The sequence below is a fragment of the Spinacia oleracea genome, chromosome 2 (genome assembly GCF_020520425.1).
Source record: "Spinacia oleracea cultivar Varoflay chromosome 2, BTI_SOV_V1, whole genome shotgun sequence".
NCBI lineage: Eukaryota > Viridiplantae > Streptophyta > Magnoliopsida > Caryophyllales > Amaranthaceae > Spinacia > Spinacia oleracea.
The window spans coordinates 38763805-38783346 of NC_079488.1; the positions used below are offsets into that span (position 1 = coordinate 38763805).

The following is a 19542-nucleotide window of genomic DNA, read 5'->3' on the forward strand; positions in this document are numbered from 1 at the left end:
TATAAATTCCCGTTTTGACCGGGATTCACAAAATTATAGGGAAACTATGGCGAAATTTCTGCAACTTTATATTAAACTATTTAAAATGTTTTTATTATAATATATATATATATATATATATATATATATATATACATATATATATATATGTATGTATATATATATATATATGTATATATATATATATATATGTATATATATATATTTTCAACGCGTATAATGAATATGCGCTGCAAATGACAACTAATTACAACGCGTGTGCTGAAACAAAATGTCGTAATTACCATTTATTTGCAGCTTATACAGGTCTACATGCGTAGTAATTAATCAACTATTTGCAACTTATACAGGTCCATATGCGCTGCAATTAATCAACTATTTACAACTTATACAGGTCCATACGCGCTGTAATTAATCAACTATTTGCAGCTTATACAGGTCCATATGCGTTGTAATTAATCAACTATTTGCAGCGTTTGTGAGCGCTGCAAAAAAAGTATACCTATTTGCAGCCATCACAATTGCAGCGCTCAAAAATGCTGCAAATAGCCTGTTTTACCCGCGTCGCAAATAGGGTTTTTTCTACTAGTGACGTCGGCAATTCCTTGGGTAGTCATTTCCCTTCTCCTGAATAAAGCAAAAGACTGACTTTAACAACTGAGGTTGGACACTGCCTTACAAACACATTGCACTAGCTAGTCATTCAATTGGTGCACATACAGAAAAAAAATCGGACCCTAGGCCAGATAGGCGCCTGTTTATGGACCGCTTTTCCCCTTAGTCCGCATTACAAAGTTCAAGTGGTGAAAGATTGAACCACCTTGCAAGTATAATTTCATTGAAGAAATGCATAAAATTCCTTTTGCGATAATCGCTCAAAGATAGTATAGACTTAGAATTAAGGATATAAGAAGGAATTCTAGATTCTTATTACTTCAATGGAAAAATAATACATCCTTTGGATCGTACTTTATTCGGAAACCACAAAACTAAACTACTAAAGCCATAAATAGTAGTGTACTACTTTATTTCTTCACTCAATCTAGGCACTAGCTATTACAAAGATTAAAATGCTACTCAACTATCCAGCCACCCTTACAAACAGGTGAAGAGGGCTCATGGTCTTCAAAATCATCAAAGTCTTCCTCTGGATCAGACTCATCCTCCATATCCTCATTGTTTTACTGTAACACACTGTTTACCTCATCATTGTTGACTTCAGGCTCAATTTCTGTGTCACTGGAGATCTCAATAGTGGGTTCAGGAATGATAGGGTTAGGGTTCTCAATCTCAACAACGTCATCATCACTGTCCTCATCCATCTGAGTCTCTGTATCATGATCTAATCCTGTAAGGTTGATGTTCTCTACCGTCTTACCATCATCAAAACATTCCTCTGTGAGCTCTATAATCGTAGTCATAATCTCCAAATCATATCTCCATCTACCATCTGGAGTACCATACTTGTAGTAATTAAGAATACCATTTTTCATATGCATATCCCGAAATCGATTCTTAAGCTCTATGTATGGGTTCTTGGACGGTAAGCAATGAATAACCATTTCTGCCATAACATCTTTCTTTCTCAACTCAGGTAGGTTCTTCACTGAAGCAAAGTAATTGCAGGCAAACTCAATCTTCTTGACATAAATGTGTGGGGTCTCACAGTCTAGATTCTCTAGGTTTCCTAGATTTGCGTACTTTGAAATCAACATCTTAATCCTGAAAGTTAACAACTACAAAGTCTTACTAAAAGTGTTCCAAAACAAAGTAAGTTCGTTGAGCCATACAATTTTCAATGCACAAGTACATGCTTAATCATGATTCGTGATGCAATTAATCACATAAAGAAAACAAAACATGATCAAACTTTAATTAAAAGATCACATCATCAAGGCATAATCACATAAACCCTTGATTAGAAAGGCATACTTAGACAACACATACTTAGACTAATTAATCCTTCTTATTCTACCAATTCCTCACTTAGAAAGAATTTTAAAAAATTTCGAAATTTATTTAAATAAACAACTTCTAATATACGCGAACTTATTAGAAATTAAAATCGAAAATTTAAAATAATTACTCGAATAATTTAATTAATTCGATTATTTTCACAATAATTTGAAAGAATTAAATAATTAATTAAATAATTAATTCAGAAATTTTGAAAGAATATATTATTATTATTCTTATTATTATTATTATTATTATTTCGAAAATTCGGAGATTCCGAAAATAAAATTAATTTTTATTTTTTATTTTATGAAATATCCGAAAATATTTCGGAAATTCCAAAAATAATTCGAAATTTAAAATAATTTCAAAAACTAGAAATAATTGGTATTTGGCTTATCAAAATTTTGAGTACTCATAAATAACGTTTTGACTTTAGGAAAATAGTTTTCGAAAATCCTAAAGTTCCGCAATCGTAGTTTAAGGAGTTACCACTTTGCACTATTAATTAATGCGAAGCAGCTCTCAAACTAGAGCTCTGCAAATACCACTTTGTAACCCCCTAATAATTCCTTGCTTTTTATAAAACATTTTCCGACATAAAACACAGGAATTACCAAGATATTACCGCCACTGTGATAACGGCTAAGGCTATTTACCAGAATTACGCAGCGGAATTAACTAACTTTCAAACATATCAAATAAATACTTAATGGTCATTAAAACAATTTGGAACCGTTGAGGCCCGAACTAAAACAAACCGTTTGAAATCCATTAACTGGAAATAGTAGTACTAGTCATGACTGTAAATAAAAATAAATACAGTTTATAAAATACGGAAGCATAAAACTCTCAACTCGAATCCCATGATAACTTCTCCCGCAAGTTATCTCTACAAACCTGCTTCATTGAAAATCTACTCCCCAACAACGCAAATGCAATTGATGGATCATCATAGGGTCATTAAGGCAAAGGCCATGACCAGAAGACATGAAGCACGAAGTCAGCAAAAGCTGAGTACGAACAAGCTAGAATAACATTCTATCCTAACATGCTTCACTCGACAATTAAAAAATCAACATGGAAAAGCCATAAAATAAACAAGTAAACATGGAGACAAGACTCGACACGAGGCACGACTCTTGACTCACAGATTAATAAAAAGTAGCTTCGAACGGGTAAAGTAATGTATCCTCAAAAGGAAAGAGAGGGTGATGGGAGCCAACCATACACCAAAATAAGTCGGGCTACTACCGACAGTCGGGCCATACCGACAGGAATTCCAATGCACAACGGCATAAAAGAGAATGAAACAACGTCTTGTATCATTCTAGGAGTAAAAGTTTTCCGGCAAGACTCCCCCCATTGTTCATACTCAAGGTATATACGTTCCAAGAGTTTTGAAGCTCTTTGGGTTACACTTTACGTTAATTAGTATATTATGTTCAAGGCGACTCGAGACACAACATACAAACAATTGAACAATTAAACAATTCAACAATGACTCTTTAATATTTTACTTCTTTAGGACTTGTGATCAAAACAAGAATCAAGTGAAATTACTCCCATTGTTCCTTCTCAAAAACACTGTTTGAGATAACCCGACATTACCTATTAATAAGCGGGGTGTGCCCTTAGCAAGAATTGTCCTTAATTCAATGCACATAGACTCTCTAGCATATTCTACCCCTTTGGTAGAATATATATTGCTCACTGGCAATATTCGACTGTCTCAATAATTATGCTAGACATCCCGTACTAAAGCATAATAATAATAACGGATATTTCATGAAATGCCCCCGAGTTTTGCCATAATTCACCAAACGCCCATCAAGTTTCAATAATTCATAAAATACCCTTCACAATTCGTACAAATACCAAACATACCCTTACTAATAACGGACCGTTAGTCTGCCGTTAGCCAAGTTTCCAATTCACCCAAAAGCCCCTATTCTGAAACTTATTTCACCAAATGCCCCTATTGTGAAACTTATTTCACCAAATGCCCCAAACTTAAATATAGCTATTTTGATGTTTCAGCGACTAGTTTTTGTGTTTGAAGGGTAGTTGTTGGTCACGGTTGACTATAAAAGCCCCTTTGCTGAATGGTTCTTGTAAGTTAGATGTTATTTTGATTTGCTTTGCTAATTTCATAAGATTTTTGTCATGAGTTTTCTTTCAAAATCATCATCCACACCCAATGGTCGAGTCCACATATATTAGAGTACCTACCAAATTTTGTTATTGTGGTAGGAAATTTGTCATTCGAAGCTCTGATACAACACTCGATCCACAAAGGTTGTACTACAAGTGTGATCCTTAAAACGATCTGAGATGGTGCAAGGGAGTAGTTGAGCAAGAAAACAAGGGGAAACAACACGAAGGACAATGCGGGGGAAGCTTAGACGAAGGAGAAAGTATTGAAAACAGGCGAAACAGTAAGATGCAAGAAGAATTGAAGCAAATGAAGAAGAAGCTAAAACAACAACAAAAGTAGTCAAAGTTGTAATACAAATGGGGATATTGATGTTTGTAATTTTACTATTTGTAATTATAAAGTAAACACAAGTAATGAGAAACAAATTCACATTTCATAAATAATTGATGTTGCATAATCTGCACAAAATACCAAACTGGGAAGCATTTCTGTTTTTAGCTTCACTTACAAAACATCTTTGCACCAACTACATTTAATGTTATTTTCTACTCAATGAATATGTGCAAGATCAAAACAGATGTGCAAAAAACTACCCCAAAAAGCATTAGCAGCTATCCAGAAGAGCTTGTGGAACACCACTTCAACCTCCATTCCTACTACAATAACAAAATTTGTTAGGTACCCTAATATATGTGGACTCATTGGGTGTGGAAGATGATTTTGAAAGAAAACTCATGACACAAATCTTATGAAATTAGCAAAGTAAAGTAAAATAACATCTAAAATACAAGAACCATTCAGCAAAGGGGTTTTTATAGCCAACCATGACCAAGAACCAGTTTTCAAACACAAAAACTAGCCGTCGGAACATCATAATAGCTATATTTAAATTTGGGGCATTTGGTGAAATAAGTTTCATAATAGGGGCATTTGGTGAAATAAGTTTCAGACTAGGGGCATTTGGGTGAATTGGAAACTTGGCTAACGGCGGACTAACGACCCGTTATTAGTAAGGGTATGTTGGGTATTTGTACAAATTGTGAGGGGTATTTTATGAATTATTGAAACTTGATGGGCGTTTGGTGAATTATGGCAAAACTCGAGGGCATTTCATGAAATTTCCGTAATAATAATAACTTGCATGCGCAATACTCATACATGCAAACCAACTTGAACAACATGCTTGACATAATTCAACGATTATAAAAGTCCATAACATTATAGTTCAATAGAATCTATAAAGCATAATTCACTTATAACATGCTCGTTCATATAGATTCAACAATAATAATAACATGCTTGTTCTCAACATTAAACATGAATTCATAACAACATAATCATTCCCAATCATCAAACATGAATTCATAACATATAAGTTCACATGATTCGCATTCAATACATTTCACAAAGTCCTCAAGGGATGGGTGGTCACCCTAGTCTTGTACGTACCTGGAATACCTAAGTACGGGGGCCACTGTGCGAATCACGACTCACTAGAAATCAACTCCTATAAAACAAAATAAGAGAATTAAATTATTATCCATGTTTACTAAATTTCCAGCAACTATTTAAGAAACTAAAACTCTTAATTTAGTTAGAATTCAATCATTAATTGGTAATTTAATAGTCTCAAATAGTCAACTCAAGTCCTAGCATAAAAACATTGACTTTTTCGCTTTAAAACCCTTAAAAACCAAATTTTTAAAGCTTATAGTCAATCTGAAAATTTAGGTTGATTCCCATAATTTAAATTGTCATTAAATTATGTGAATCAATCGGTCAATCGATTTGAAATCGAAACCCTAACAATGGTTAAATCCGAAAACATGTTTTGACTTCAAAAATCAACACTTTATAAACTTATTAAATCTGAAAATCATAATTTAAATCATCAAAACCAATCTCTTTAATTAAAACAAAATACGAACCCAATACGGTGTTCATAACCGTTTTAGTCAAACAATCCAATAATTAAATTTAAGCACAATACTTAATCAATTTAAAACTGAAAATTAATAATTTTGAAAACAAAATTTGATCTTTCCAATTGGCAACACACACACACACACCAATTATTCGTGTTGTGTGCGTGTGCGTCGCACGAACAATTCAACAACAACACACGCAACACGCACCGCAAGCAGCAGTGGTGCGCGCGCAAGGGCAGGCGAGGGGCGACGAGGGCGCTGGGCACAGCAAGGCACACACACGAGGCACAGCGTGCGCGGAAGGGCAGACAAGGGGTGCTGGGCACAGGCGGGACACAACGCGCGCACACACAACACTGTTGTTGTGCTGCAACGGGACGCGGGACGAGGGCGAGCAAGGGGCGAGCACGCGAGTGCGCACAACAAGCAGCAGCAGCAGCGGCCTCGTGCACGAGTGCTGGGCGCTACGGGGATGCGACGCGACGAGAGGGAGAAAGAGGGGTGCGCATGAGGCGCGGCTGGACACAAGCACAAGGGCACGGCTCGTGCCTTGTGGCTCAAGAAAGGGCCGGACGAAGAGGAGAGGTAAGAGAGGAGAGAGGAGAGCAAAATTCAGAATTTTTAAGTTAGGGGATCTCATGAAGGGGAGGGGTATTTATAGGTTCTCATCCCTTCATGGGTTAGGTATTAGGGTTTAAGGTTGGGCTTGCTTTTTGGGCTTAGTTGAATTTAATTCTTGCAAGCTTTTGTTGGGTTTGATTATGGCAAACAACTGGGCCTTAATTAAATTAAATTCGTTTTTGAAATACGACCCAACAATTCCCGATTAAATAAATTCATTGAATTTATTTAAAAAAAATACGGTTTTTGAAATAATTAATATTTAATTAATTAAAATAAAAAGCGAATTTAATTCTCATTAAATGAAATTAATTTATAAAAATACAACGAAATGCTTTATAAATATAATAAAATATATTTATAATAATAGAAAAATACGAGGTATTACAGCCAGCCCCAAAGCCTGCTACCGACGGTCCAAATGGTGTGGACGCGTCGACTTCTGCCAACTCCGCCGCTGCTCAACCCTAACTCCCCTTCTTTTATGGCGCAGTGAGCGTCTGTAATGAATAATTTTAGTTCTGTTTAACGCCTAGGGCCTTTGTTTGGATAATTTTTAATTTTTGTTGGATTTGGCGCCGTTTTGAGCGCAGACAAGTGGTGATTCGTCACCTTTTTATGTTAATGTTTTTATTTGAGACTTTTAAATGCCTTCTCTACATTTTTGTATGTTCTGTAAGTTGGTGGACGTCTACCCTTGTGCCCCAGAGGAGGCGTTTCTAAGTCACTGAACAAGACTCCCACGCCCAAGGTTATTTTAGTTGATTAATTGACGCAAGTCAATCAATCAGTATGATTGCCGCTGAACTTGGGTATGGGGATTGTTGAGCGGTTTTTGCCTTGAAAAACAAACAGTCGTTTTAAGAAAACGATGGTTTTTTGGAGTTTTCCCCCGTCTTAATTTGATAGCGGCATTTTTCATGCCGCGACAGATAGGAGTAATCCTATGTGCCTTGGAAAAAGAAACCGTCGTTTTAAGAAAACGATGGTCATTTGGAGTTTGCCCCCGTCTCAAATTGGAAGCGGCATGATTTATGCCGCGGCAGTTAGGAGTAATCCTAGGTGACTTGGAAAAATAGACGTTCGTTTTAAGAAAACGATGACGTCTGTTTTAAGAAAATGATGATTGTTTTGGGGGTTTGCCCCCGTCTTAAAATTGGGAGCGGCGTGATTTATTTCGCGGAAAATAGGAGTAATCCTAGGTGCCTTAGAAGAATAGACATTCGTTTGAAGAAAACGATGATGTTCGTTTCAAGAAAACGATGATTGTTTTTGGGGTTTGCCCCCGTCTTAAAATTGGTAGCGGCGTGATTTATGCCGCGACAGATAGGAGTAATCCTAGGTGCCTTAGAAGAATAGACATTCTTTTGAAGAGAACGATGACTTTCGTTTCAAGAAAACAATGGTTGTTTTAGGGTTTTTCTCCCGTCTTAAGTTGGTAGCGGCATGATTTATCCCGCGACAGATAGGAGTAATCCTAGGTGCCTTAGAAAAATAGACATTCGTTTTAAAAGAACAATGACGTCCGTATTAAGAAAACGATGGTTGATTTGGGGGATTGCCCCCGTCTTAAGTTGGTAGCGGCATGAGTTATGCCGCGACAGATAGGAGTAATCCTAGGTGCCTTAGAAAAATAGACATTCGTTTTAAGAGAACGATGACGTTCGTTTCAAGAAAACAATGGTTGGTTTGGGGGTTTGCCCCCGTCTTAAGTTGGTAGCGGCATGATTTATGCCGCGGCAGATAGGAGTAATCCTAGGTGCCTTAGAAAAATAGACATTCGTTTTAAGAGAACAATGACGTCCGTTTTAAGAAAGCGATGGTTTATTTTGGGGTTTGCCCCGTCTTAAGTTGGTAGCGGCATGAGTTATGCCGCGACAGATAGGAGTAATCCTAGGTGCCATAGAAAAAAGACATTCGTTTTAAGAGAACGATGACTTCCGTTTTAAGAAAACGATGATTGTTTTGGGGGTTTACCCCCGTCTTAAAATTGGTAGGGGCGTGATTTATGCCACGGCAGATAGGAGTAATCCTAGGTGCCTGAGAAGAATAGACATTTGTTTGAAGAGGACGATGACGTTCATTTCAAGAAAACAATGATTGTTTTGGGGGTTTGCCCCCTTCTTAATATTGGTGGCGGCGTGATTTATGCCGCTGCAGATTGGAGTAATCCTAGGTACCTTAGAAGAATAGACATTCGTTTGAAGAGAACGATGACGTTCGTTTCAAGAAAACAATGGTTGGCTTGGGGGTTTGCCCCAGTCTTAAGTTGGTAGCAGCATGACTTATGCCGCGGCAGATAGGAGTAATCCTAGGTGCCTTAGAAAAATAGACATTTATTTTAAGAGAACGATGACTTCCGTTTTAAGAAAACGATGATTGTTTTGGGGGTTTACCCTCGTCTTAAGTTGGTAGCGGCATGAGTTATGCCGCGGCAGATAGGAGTAATCCTAGGTGCCTTAGAAGAATAGAAACTCGTTTAAAGAGAAAGATGACGTTCGTTTCAAGAAAACAATGGTTGTTTTGGTGGTTTTCCCCCGTCTTAAAATTGGTAGCGGCGTAATTTATGTCGCGGCAGATAGGAGTAATCCTAGGTGCCTTAGAAGAATACACATTCGTTTGAAGAGAACGATGACGTTCGTTTCAAGAAAACAATGGTTGGTTTCGGGGTTTTCCCCCGTCTTATGTTAGTAGCGCCATGATTTATGCCGCCGCAGATAGGAGTAATCCTAGGTGCCTTAGAAAAATAGACATTTGTTTTAAGATAATGATGACGTCCGTTTTAAGAAAACGATGATTATTTTGGGGGTTTTCCCCCGTCTTAAAATTGGTAGCGGCGTGATTTATGCCGCGACAGATAGGATTAATCCTAGGTGCCTTAGAAAGAAACGTTCGTTTTTGGAGAACGATTTTCAGAATTTTGATAGGTGATCAGCCTATACTTATGCTAATCTGGGCCACTTCTTAGGCTTCAATCAATTAGGCTTGGAAATGTTTGCTAATCTGGGCCACTTCTTAGGCCTTTATTCGATTAGGCTTTGGCGTACAAGTAATAAATAGTACGAAACAAGTAGAGTAGTATTATTTATAACTTTGTAAGGCGAATTTAGCCGGTTACAAGAGAGATTACTACCCTATCAGGACCGTCATAGGTCGTTTTTAAGCAACAGATCCTTCTATTAAAGACGAAGACAAAATTCTTCTAGAAGAAATATTTCTTGAGATTGTCTGCATTTCAGGTGCGTAGGATAGGTCGGCCTTGCATGTCTTGGATGCGGTAGGTTCCTTCCCTGACTTCATCATAGATCTCATAGGGTACTTCCCAGGTGGGCGTCAGCTTACCCTGCTCATTGGCTCGTCCTACAGACTCCATTTTCCGGAGAACTAAATCTCCCACTTTGAGCATTCTTTTAGAGACTTTCTTTTTGTATTCCCTCGCCATCCTTATCTTGTACAGCTGTTTCCTTAGTGCCGCATTTCCTATAACTTCAGGCAAAAAGTCCAAGGCCAACTTCATCATTTCCCAATTGGCATTCTCGTCATATAGCATGACACTCAGTGTAGGTTCACACATCTCTATAGGAAGTACGGCCTAGGCACCATAGGCTAGCAAGAATGGGGTTTCGCCGGTGGAGTTCTTAGCCGTGGTGCGGATTGACCATAAGACATTTGGCAGTTCATCAGCCCATAGACCCTTATCTTCGTCCAGTTTCTTCTTATTCCCCTCAGAGATTATTTTGTTGAACGCCTCGACCTGGCCATTGGCTTGGGGTCGTCCTACAGAAGCAAAACAGCGGTGTATGCCGTGATTTGCTAACCATTCCTTCAGCTTAGGTGTCTCAAACGGAGGCCCATTATCAAAGACGATAGCTTGTGGTATTCCAAAGCGAGTCATGATATTTTTCCAAATAAATAACCTTACATCACAAGTTCTTATATTCTTGAGTGCTTCCGCCTCTACCCACTTGGTGAAGTAGTCAACAACTACGATCACATAACGCCGACCTCCAGGGGCTGCAGTGTATGGTCCTAACAGGTTCATCCCCCATTTAGCAAATGGAACGGGGCTCAAAATGGGAGTGAGTGGGTGAGCCGGCCTGTGAATGAGGTGAGCAAATCGTTGGCACTTGTCGCATTTCTGAACCATGGACAGGGCGTCTTCTCTCAGAGTGGGCCAGTAATAACCAGTTCTTAGGGCTTTCTCAGCTAGGGCTCGTCCTCCTATATGTGAGCTACATAGCCCCTGATGCAGGTCGTCCAGAATTCCCTTCCCTTTCTCAGGAGTGACACATCGTAAAAGAGGTCGGGAGAACGATTTCTTATACAGAACTCCATTCCACCATTCAAACCAAGAGATTTTCTTCTTGATTTTGGCTGCTAGACTGGAGTCGTTTGGAAGCGTGCCGTCTATCTTATAAGCAATGATAGCGTCCATCCAAGTCGAAGATCGATCGGGAATGGCTAGGACGGGAGCGCAGAGCTCCTGTTGAATGCTTCTTTTTTCTTTCACTTCCCAAAACACATGACGTGGAGTGTCACAAGAGGCTGAATCGGCTAGCTTTGACAGGGTGTCGGCCTGATTGTTCTCTGTTCTGGGAATCTGCTTAGCCTCGAAACTCTTCAAATGTTCTATTTCTTGACGCATAGCTTGCATGTATTTAATCATATTGGGGTCCCTTGCCTCATAGTCTCCATTTACTTGGCTTACAATGAGCTGTGAGTTCGACAAAGCCAGTATTTTTTGGGCTTCGGCAGCCTTACATATTTTAATGCCGGCTAGCAGGGATTCATATTCAGTCACGTTGTTGGATGTTTGGAAGTTGAATCGCATGGCGCATTCGTACTTGTCTCCTTCAGGAGATTGACATATTATTCCGCCTCCACACCCATTCTGAGTGGACGACCCATCAACATACACCGTCCAACGAGTCAACTCATTCTTTTCAAAGATCGGCCTCGTCATTTCTGCAATGTAATTAGCAAATTCTTGCCCCTTGATAGCTTTTCGAGGTTCATACGAGATATCAAATGCATTCAGCTCAATTGCCCATTGGAGCATGCGCCCTGCAGCGTATAATTTAGTGAGCGGCTGTTTCAGAGGCTGGTCTATGTATACCACCAATTTGTATGCCATGAAGTAAGGACGCAGCTTCTTACTTGCCATGAAAAGTGCAAGTGCAAATTTCTCTATTGGAGGATATCTTGATTCTGTATTTTGCAGGACATGGCTTACAAAGTAGACGGGGAGTTGCACTCCCCCCCTCTCCGTCAACAGCACAACTCTCAAGGACCACTTAGAGATGGCCAAATATACGTACAAAATTTCTTCTTGAAGAGGACTAACAAGTCGTGGCACGGTGTGGAGATGTTCCTTAATCGGACGAAGGCAATTTCTGGCGATTCGGTCCATTCAAACTTGCTCTTTTTCTTGATTGTGCCAAAGAAATAATAACACTTGTTACCTGCTCTTGATAAGAACCGTCCCAGAGCCGCTAGACATCCAGTCAAGAGTTGGACCTCTTTTATTTATTTTGGAGACCTCATGTTTATCACTGCTTGCACTTTGTCAGGATTGGCCTCAATTTCCCTTTCATCAATGAGGAATCCTAAGAACTTTCCGGCGTTACACCAAAGACGCATTTCTTCAGATTCAGCCTCATCTGGTATTTTCGGAGCGTCTCAAAGGTTTCTCTCAAATCAGCCAGGTGTTCTCCACGCTGCTTTCTTTTTACTATCATATCGTCAATGTAGGCCTCAATGTTTCGCCCTAACTTGTAACACCCCCAATTTCCATACCTGTTTAAGACTTATAGCGGAAGCATAAAATAATGAATTAAGGGTATTACCGCCACATTTAGGCTACAACCCAAATGTAAGGCTATGTTATCTATCAATAATCCAACCTTTATAATTAAACCCACATTGTCACAATTAGATAACTTAAACCAACTACCCAAAAATGTCGTTACAAACTGAATTAAATAAAACCCAACTGATTGTCTTTAGTTGATCTACGTTACTAATAACTTGCTACTAATGTGGTGAAACGGTCGCTCATGATGTGCCATGCATACCTGTAAATTGAAAAAAAAACATATACAGAAAAGAAACCACAAATCAGTGGAAATTGAGTAAGTACTACTTCACCCTGTAAAACAATTTTCGAAAACCTTTTTCTTACTTTGGAAAACATTTTATCTTAAAAACATTTCATGCACAACTAGCACGTAACAAGCACACGCACTCAGTCCATAATTAACAGTTAATTAATTACTTAGAGGTAAGAGAACAAGATAATTCCACCATAAATGTAGTTCGAGACTACCACCCTAATGGGTGTAACCACCAAAATAGGTCTTAGTCCTTAAGTGTGCACACCCCCCAGTGAGTGTTTTTAACTCAAAGGAGTAGAATAAGCCTAGGTCGTGCTAGTTAGCTCCGACTAAAATATTGAGACACGATGTGTCATACCACCAATGTGTTCATCACCTTAGGGGATCCTGCCTAAGATGTCTTACCAACTAAGAATATGTTTATCTTTACGTAAATGTTGTTCTATACGTAGCACTGGCGTGGTCACATACACAAAGTAATTAATGGATATCAAAATCACATACTCTTGCACATTTCCAGAAATTGACTAACTATTACGTACACTTCTAATTGCAACAATCCAAATTCATGAGTACCACTTTATTCTGATTATGCATGTCAGGTTGATAAAACCATAAACTCACCATAAATTGTCCAAGACAAAGTAATAACCTTACGCTAAACTACATGACCTGCCTTGTGACTAAGTTTAATGATCAAACACACGGGTCATGCACATGAACTTGATAAAATAGCTACTGGTAGTGTATATATATACCCAAAAGCATTTTGAACATGGAAATCAATTACATAAGAAGAAAGAATCTATTATGACATTACTGATCTTAATGAATTTGCAAAAGTCATATAACCCACATATACATATTACACATAGTCACGTTAAAATAATATTTTCATAGGGTTAAGGTAGTGAACATAGTAACTTACCTTAACAAGCTTAGTATCACCAACAGCACACGTAAACACTAGTACGTATCCTCACGCTCTACGCACTTTACATACAAGAATGACATAATTAACGTCAATATATATACAATCTGGGTGTAGCTACACCTATAAGAACTCTATGTATATATATATATATATATATATATATATATATATATATATATATATATATATATATATATATATATATATAATACGAGTATAGAGGTTTAAGGATTCTCCAAAACTAAGCTCTATTAGTATGTCAACTTAGCATGGTTACCATTTATATTATCGTTTAAGTGTATGGGTCAAATAAAACAAGAAAGATGGTGCATTTACTTCACATTCCTCTTTTATATTATTAATGGAGGAAATAAGGAATTGAGGGCAATGATGTAGTAGCTCTTGGAAGTCCACGTGATATTCCAATCAAATAATCAAGGCTAAATGAAGTAAGGTTCCTTTTATTTTTGAAATCCGATTATACGGGAATGACAAGGTCGAATAATAAGGAAAACTATACTCTGTTTGAGACGACACATTACCTTTGTTCAAGCTCGGCTCCTAGTGCTAACAGACCGGGTGTAAAGAGGAAGGCGAGGGCTTGAAGACGGTAGTCCTTACGGTAGAATCCGGTGATGTTTAATGGTGTTTCGGTGTAACCGAAAGTAGGTAGAAATCCACTTCAATTCGGCGCTCGAGGTTTTCCTGCGGTTTCTTATGCACGGCTCCTGGTGGTGTTTTGTGAGTGTGCGAGGGTTTTGAAAAAAAATGTTGTATTAGGGTTTTGTACTATTATTTATATGGAAGGAGGATGATAAGGCTGTTCAGAATACGGTTACGATTACTAGCGTAAATTTAGGGATGATGATGTTTATCTTTTTGTTAGTAGCAAATCCTAGACTAATAGGTTACGAGAGGTGATAAGTATGGAGTTTGTTTTACATGAAGAGAAGAACTATCTCTTTTTTTTTCTTTGGATAATACTTGCTGGACTTTTCAAAATCAAGAAAAGATAATGATGGAGATTACAACTTCGTAATTTGAATGATGAGAACAAAGTCAGAAGGACTTAGTCAATGACGGTTAGTTTGTGTGATCTTTAGGAGTTGGTTATGTGAATTCGAAATAAGGTAAATACGTTTTTTTTTTTTTATAAAATATTTCCATAGATAAAATAAGATATTAGGTAATTAATACGGGTTATTACATAACTGGTTGGAGAAAACTGTGTTAACCAGGCGCTGGAGGGTGGCCGGTGCATTTTTTAAGCCAAACGATATTACTTTATAACAGTACAAGCCTTGCTCGGTAACAAATGACGTTTTCTCTTGATCATCCGGCCATAAGGGGGTTTGGTGAAACCCAAAGTAGGCGTCCATAAAGGATATCATGGCATGACCAGCCGTTGAGTCTACCAATCGGTCTACTTTAGGCAGAGGAAAGTTGCCTTTTGGGCATGCCTTGTTTATGCCTTGTTTAGATCCGTGTAGTCCACACACATTCTCCAAGATCCATTAGGCTTTGGCACTAACACTACATTTGCTAACCAATCTGGATATTGACTTGGCCGTATGAACCCGGCATCTAAAAACTTCTGTACTTCTTCAGCTGCGGCTCTGTTTCTAGCTTCCCCATGACTTCTCTTCTTCTGACGAACAGGTTTTAAAGATTCATCTACATTGAGTTTGTGGACGACTACACTTGGATCAATGCCCGGCATCTCTTCCACATTGAAAGCAAAGATGTCCTGAAACTCTCTCAAGAGGGTGACCAACTATGCCCCAAGCTGATCGTCAGGAGAGACCCCTACTGGCACCGTCCTATCGGGACGTGCTTCGTCAAGGATGATCTCATAATGGCCGCCTATTTGCTCAGGCCGCCTAGTCTCCATGTGGGACGTGGAAATGGTAAAGGTTTATTTCTTAACTTTATCCTCTGTCTCGTCCAGTTTTCTTTTCGAACCAGCTCTGGCCTCATCAGCCTTGCGGCCTCCCCAAGCCTCGGGACTCAGCGTGGTAAGATAACAATCTCTAGCTAGCTGCTGATCACCATGAATAGTGCCGACTTGACCTTTATCACAGACATACTTCATAAGCATTAGATGAGTGACGACTACTACCTTGGTCTGATTTAGAGTGGGACACCCCAAGATGATATTGTAAGGCAGTGAGGTCCTTTACTATCAAAAAATGGACGTTCAAGTTCCTACTCTGATGCCGCCCTCCCACTCGAAGGGGTAGAGTAATGATTCCTTGGGGGTGAATTATGTCGCCTCCGAAACCAATGATGGGGTAATGAATCTTCTCAATCGTCTTAGGGTCGTGCTCAAGACGGTTCAGACAAGCTGTACTGATAATATCTGACAAAATCCCCGTGTCTACTAAGATACGTCTCACTTTGAGGTTTGCCACTTTCAGCTCAATAACCAAGGGATCGTCATGGGGGGTGGCTATCTTACCTCTGTCAGCGTCACAAATTTCCACTTCGGGAAGTGATCCATTGAGGCTTTCCTAACAAAATCACCTGACCCAACCGGCTTGCATAATCCTTTTTCCCTCTCATTGTTGGGCCCCCAGTGGCTAGGCCACCTGAGATAGCTGCTACACATTCTGGGTCAGTGTCATTGTCATCACGCCGGTATGACGGTGACTTACTTTTCTTATAGAACTTCTTACCATTTCCCCCTGTATTCATGCTGAGGTATGATTTCAGAAAACCTTTGGCGGCTAATCCATCAAGAGCACTTCGCAAACTCTTGCAATCCTTCGTATCATGGCCTACGTCACAATGGAACTTGCAATAAAGTGAGCTGTCCCGGGTTTCCATCGGCGACTTCATAGGGAACGGGCGATCAATCTCATATTTATCGTTGACGTCCAGTAATATAGTGTACAAGTCGGTATTGTACTCAAATTTCTCATTGTCATAGGGTCGTCCTCTCTTCTGCCCCTGTGAGGAGTTAGCATGATATCCCTTCTTCTCAATGGCCCACGTCCCATTTGGACGGTTGGTCTTTTTATCTGCCCTATCCTTGCACTGAGGGTGGTCTGCAGTCTCAGTTCCCTTTGACTCTTTTGGGACCGAATAGATTTTTGTGGCATGGATAAAGGATCCGGCTTCATCCAGGGCGTCAGCCATGGTTCTCACACTCTTTTTCACCAAGTCAAACTTAAAGGAACCTTTCTTAAGTCCTCTAAAAAAGTTATCGAAGGCCACCCCATCAGGCAGATTCGGAATTTGCCCTGATTTCAATTTGAAGCGTCGCACATAACTTCGCAAGGACTCGTATTTTCCTTGCTGTATACGACCCAAATGCATGCTCGTCTTTTTTTCTTCTTTATAGGCTATAAACCTTGCAGAAAAAAACATATCTAGCTCTACATAAGTGTTAATTGTTCCAGCAGGAAATTTCTCAAACCATTTTGAGGCGACACCTTTCAAAGTAGCCGGGAAGTATTTGCACCATGTTGCATCAGTGGTACCCTGGACATACATGTGGTGACGATAGGCCAAGAGGTGTATGTACATCAGGATCAGAGGTGCCGTCATAGGCATCAATGGCTGACGGCTTAACTTTAAGCTCCTTAGGCGTATTCATAATATCAGCACAAAACGGAGTGGTGTAGTCAAGAATGACGCCAGCTACTCCTTGTTGAATATAACATATTGGGTCTTGCCTCCTACCGTGGGAGGTTCTACGCCGCTCGCTGTCCGCGCGTGTAGACACCTAATTTGTGTCTCCCCTTTGGAATGATGACGATACCATTATCCTTGTTAGGTGATTGGAGTAACTCCAGGCGGAAATCCCAATTGCTAAGAACATTTCCAAATTCAAGATTCAAAAAATCCAACCCCCGAGACCGTTCCCCTCCCGGAACTCGGTACAAAATACAACTTCCAAAATTAATTTCAAAATCCAAGTACAATCTCATCTATTAGACCATCCCATTGGTTTTACTAGGCCTTTTACACTAAAAATCATATAAGGCAAGTCAAATTCTGGCGCCGACCCACAAAACCGAGCATGCCGGGCCCCGTCCCATAAAACCGAAATTAAAAAACCCGAGAAAGGCTTATTTTTATACGCTAAACGATGCCTTAACCTCCAAGAAAATACAAAACGCCAACCCCAATACTATTCGTACAACAGGTACAACACTACAAGACGAAACAGGGACGGATTCCTCGTCCTTGCTTTTGCGGCATTCAAGCCACGTCACCAGCGCCCAGCGCTGGTCCAGCGCCCTGTGCTGACGTGTGCTGGTGCCTTGCACCAATTGCTTCTATAAATACCCCTGATTTCCAGCATAATGAGGAAGAGAACAACAATACAACGTCGTAATTTCGACATTACGCCTCAAAATACAACTCAAAAACTCCTCAAAAACACATACAAAATTCCTAAATTCAAAAAAGTAATTGGGAGCTCTTGCCTAAATCTAACTAGGTAAATCCGAATCCCATTCTAATCTACTATGTTGCTTTGATTTCTAAATGATTAGCAAGTTGGTGTTTTTAATCATAAAACAACACCACTTGCAACAATCACACATGTTTTCCAAAAATACAAACTTTTCCAAAATACAAAACACAATTTTCAAAGATTCAAGGATGTCCAAGTTGTTTACAATCACCTCTTGGACTAGAATCACCATCAAACATGGGGTAATCAAAGATAACACCTTTTAACATTTAAAGGTTTAGTCTTTTGAGATTCAAAACTCCATTTTCAATATACAAGTTCAAGTTTTCAATTTTCAAAGATCTAACCATGTATAGGGTTATTCATAGTTATTTCCCTAAACTAGGATCATTTCAAGTTCAAACTTCAATTAATTCAAGTTCAAAACTTCAATATTCAAGCTTTCAAGTTCATGTTTAACATGCAAAATCTAGGATATTTGGGTTGAGCAACCTCTCCCAAGTTGAGATTTTTGGCTTTGAATTCGTGTCGGGCGCACTTATTTTTAAGGAGCCGCTTGGTGTTCGAATCTCATGTGCCCAAGTACAAATTTCAATTATGCACCTTTCAATATTGCAATTTCAATATCGCACCTTTCAATACCGCAATTTCAATATCGCACTTTCAATACCACAATTTCAACACCGCAATTTCAATACCGCAATTTCAATACCGCACTTTCAATTCCGCATCTTTACTTGCCTAGTCCATTTCTAAGAAATGTGGACCTACTCCCTAGTCCTTTTCTAGGGGGTCTTGTATTTACGAATTCCGCACTTTATTTAGTATTGTGATGTTGCATTATTTGCTTTATCGCTTTCATCACCAACATGCTAAATACAAAAAAATACAAATGTTACATCACGCTTAACAAAGATATTTTTGGACAAACCGGCATTAGGTTCCTTAAATAAATCTTTAAAGCAAAGTGACCACCATACAATTAGAGATTCAATTTTCTCTTAATGCAAACCCACATAGTCTAATCTAGGGTTTATTTTCGAAAACAATGTTGTGCCAACGTACATGAATATTTCTAAAGCTCGCCGAATAAGCATTTTGTTCCCGTGCCCGGATCTCACCCATCCGTTTCAAGGATTCAAGGCCTTATCCAACATAGAGTCACTTGCGGTCTTTCCAAACGAGACTTTAAAAAAATGTTTGGTGGCGACTCCCTCGAGGTACAAAAATTCTACGGTTTTCTAAAGAACCGCCCCTCTTGTAGAACGGGAAACAAGTTTTGATACACAAAAAAAACCCCTACAACGCGACTCAAATTGGTTTTGGTGGGACGGCGCGAAGGATCAGAGAGGGGTGAATCTTCCATAACAGGAGTGGAGCCAGTGTCAGACAGCTCGATTTCTTGGGGC

The 19542-nt window shown here is 39.2% G+C and overlaps 1 protein-coding gene across 1 annotated transcript; it reads right to left on the reverse strand.

Moving 5' to 3' along the window:
• Nucleotides 1–1181: 1181 nt before the first annotated feature.
• Nucleotides 1182–12073, reverse strand: LOC110799748 (uncharacterized). The gene is made up of 2 exons (XM_056835855.1): nucleotides 10581–12073; nucleotides 1182–1239 (listed from the first exon to the last, which is right to left on the reverse strand). The coding sequence occupies exons 1-2, from the start codon at nucleotides 12071–12073 to the stop codon at nucleotides 1182–1184; spliced, it is 1551 nt and encodes a 516-aa protein (XP_056691833.1).
• Between the last annotated feature and the right edge of the window lie 7469 nt (nucleotides 12074–19542).

Excerpts from the sequence above, each read along its gene's own strand:
- LOC110799748 (XM_056835855.1), bottom strand. The coding sequence starts at position 12,073 with ATGGACCGAATCGCCAGAAATTGCCTTCGTCCGATTAAGGAACATCTC. Across the intron at positions 1,240-10,580 it reads ATAAGAACTTGTGATGTAAG|TGACACAGAAATTGAGCCTG; the intron begins GTTATTTATTTG and ends TGAGATCTCCAG.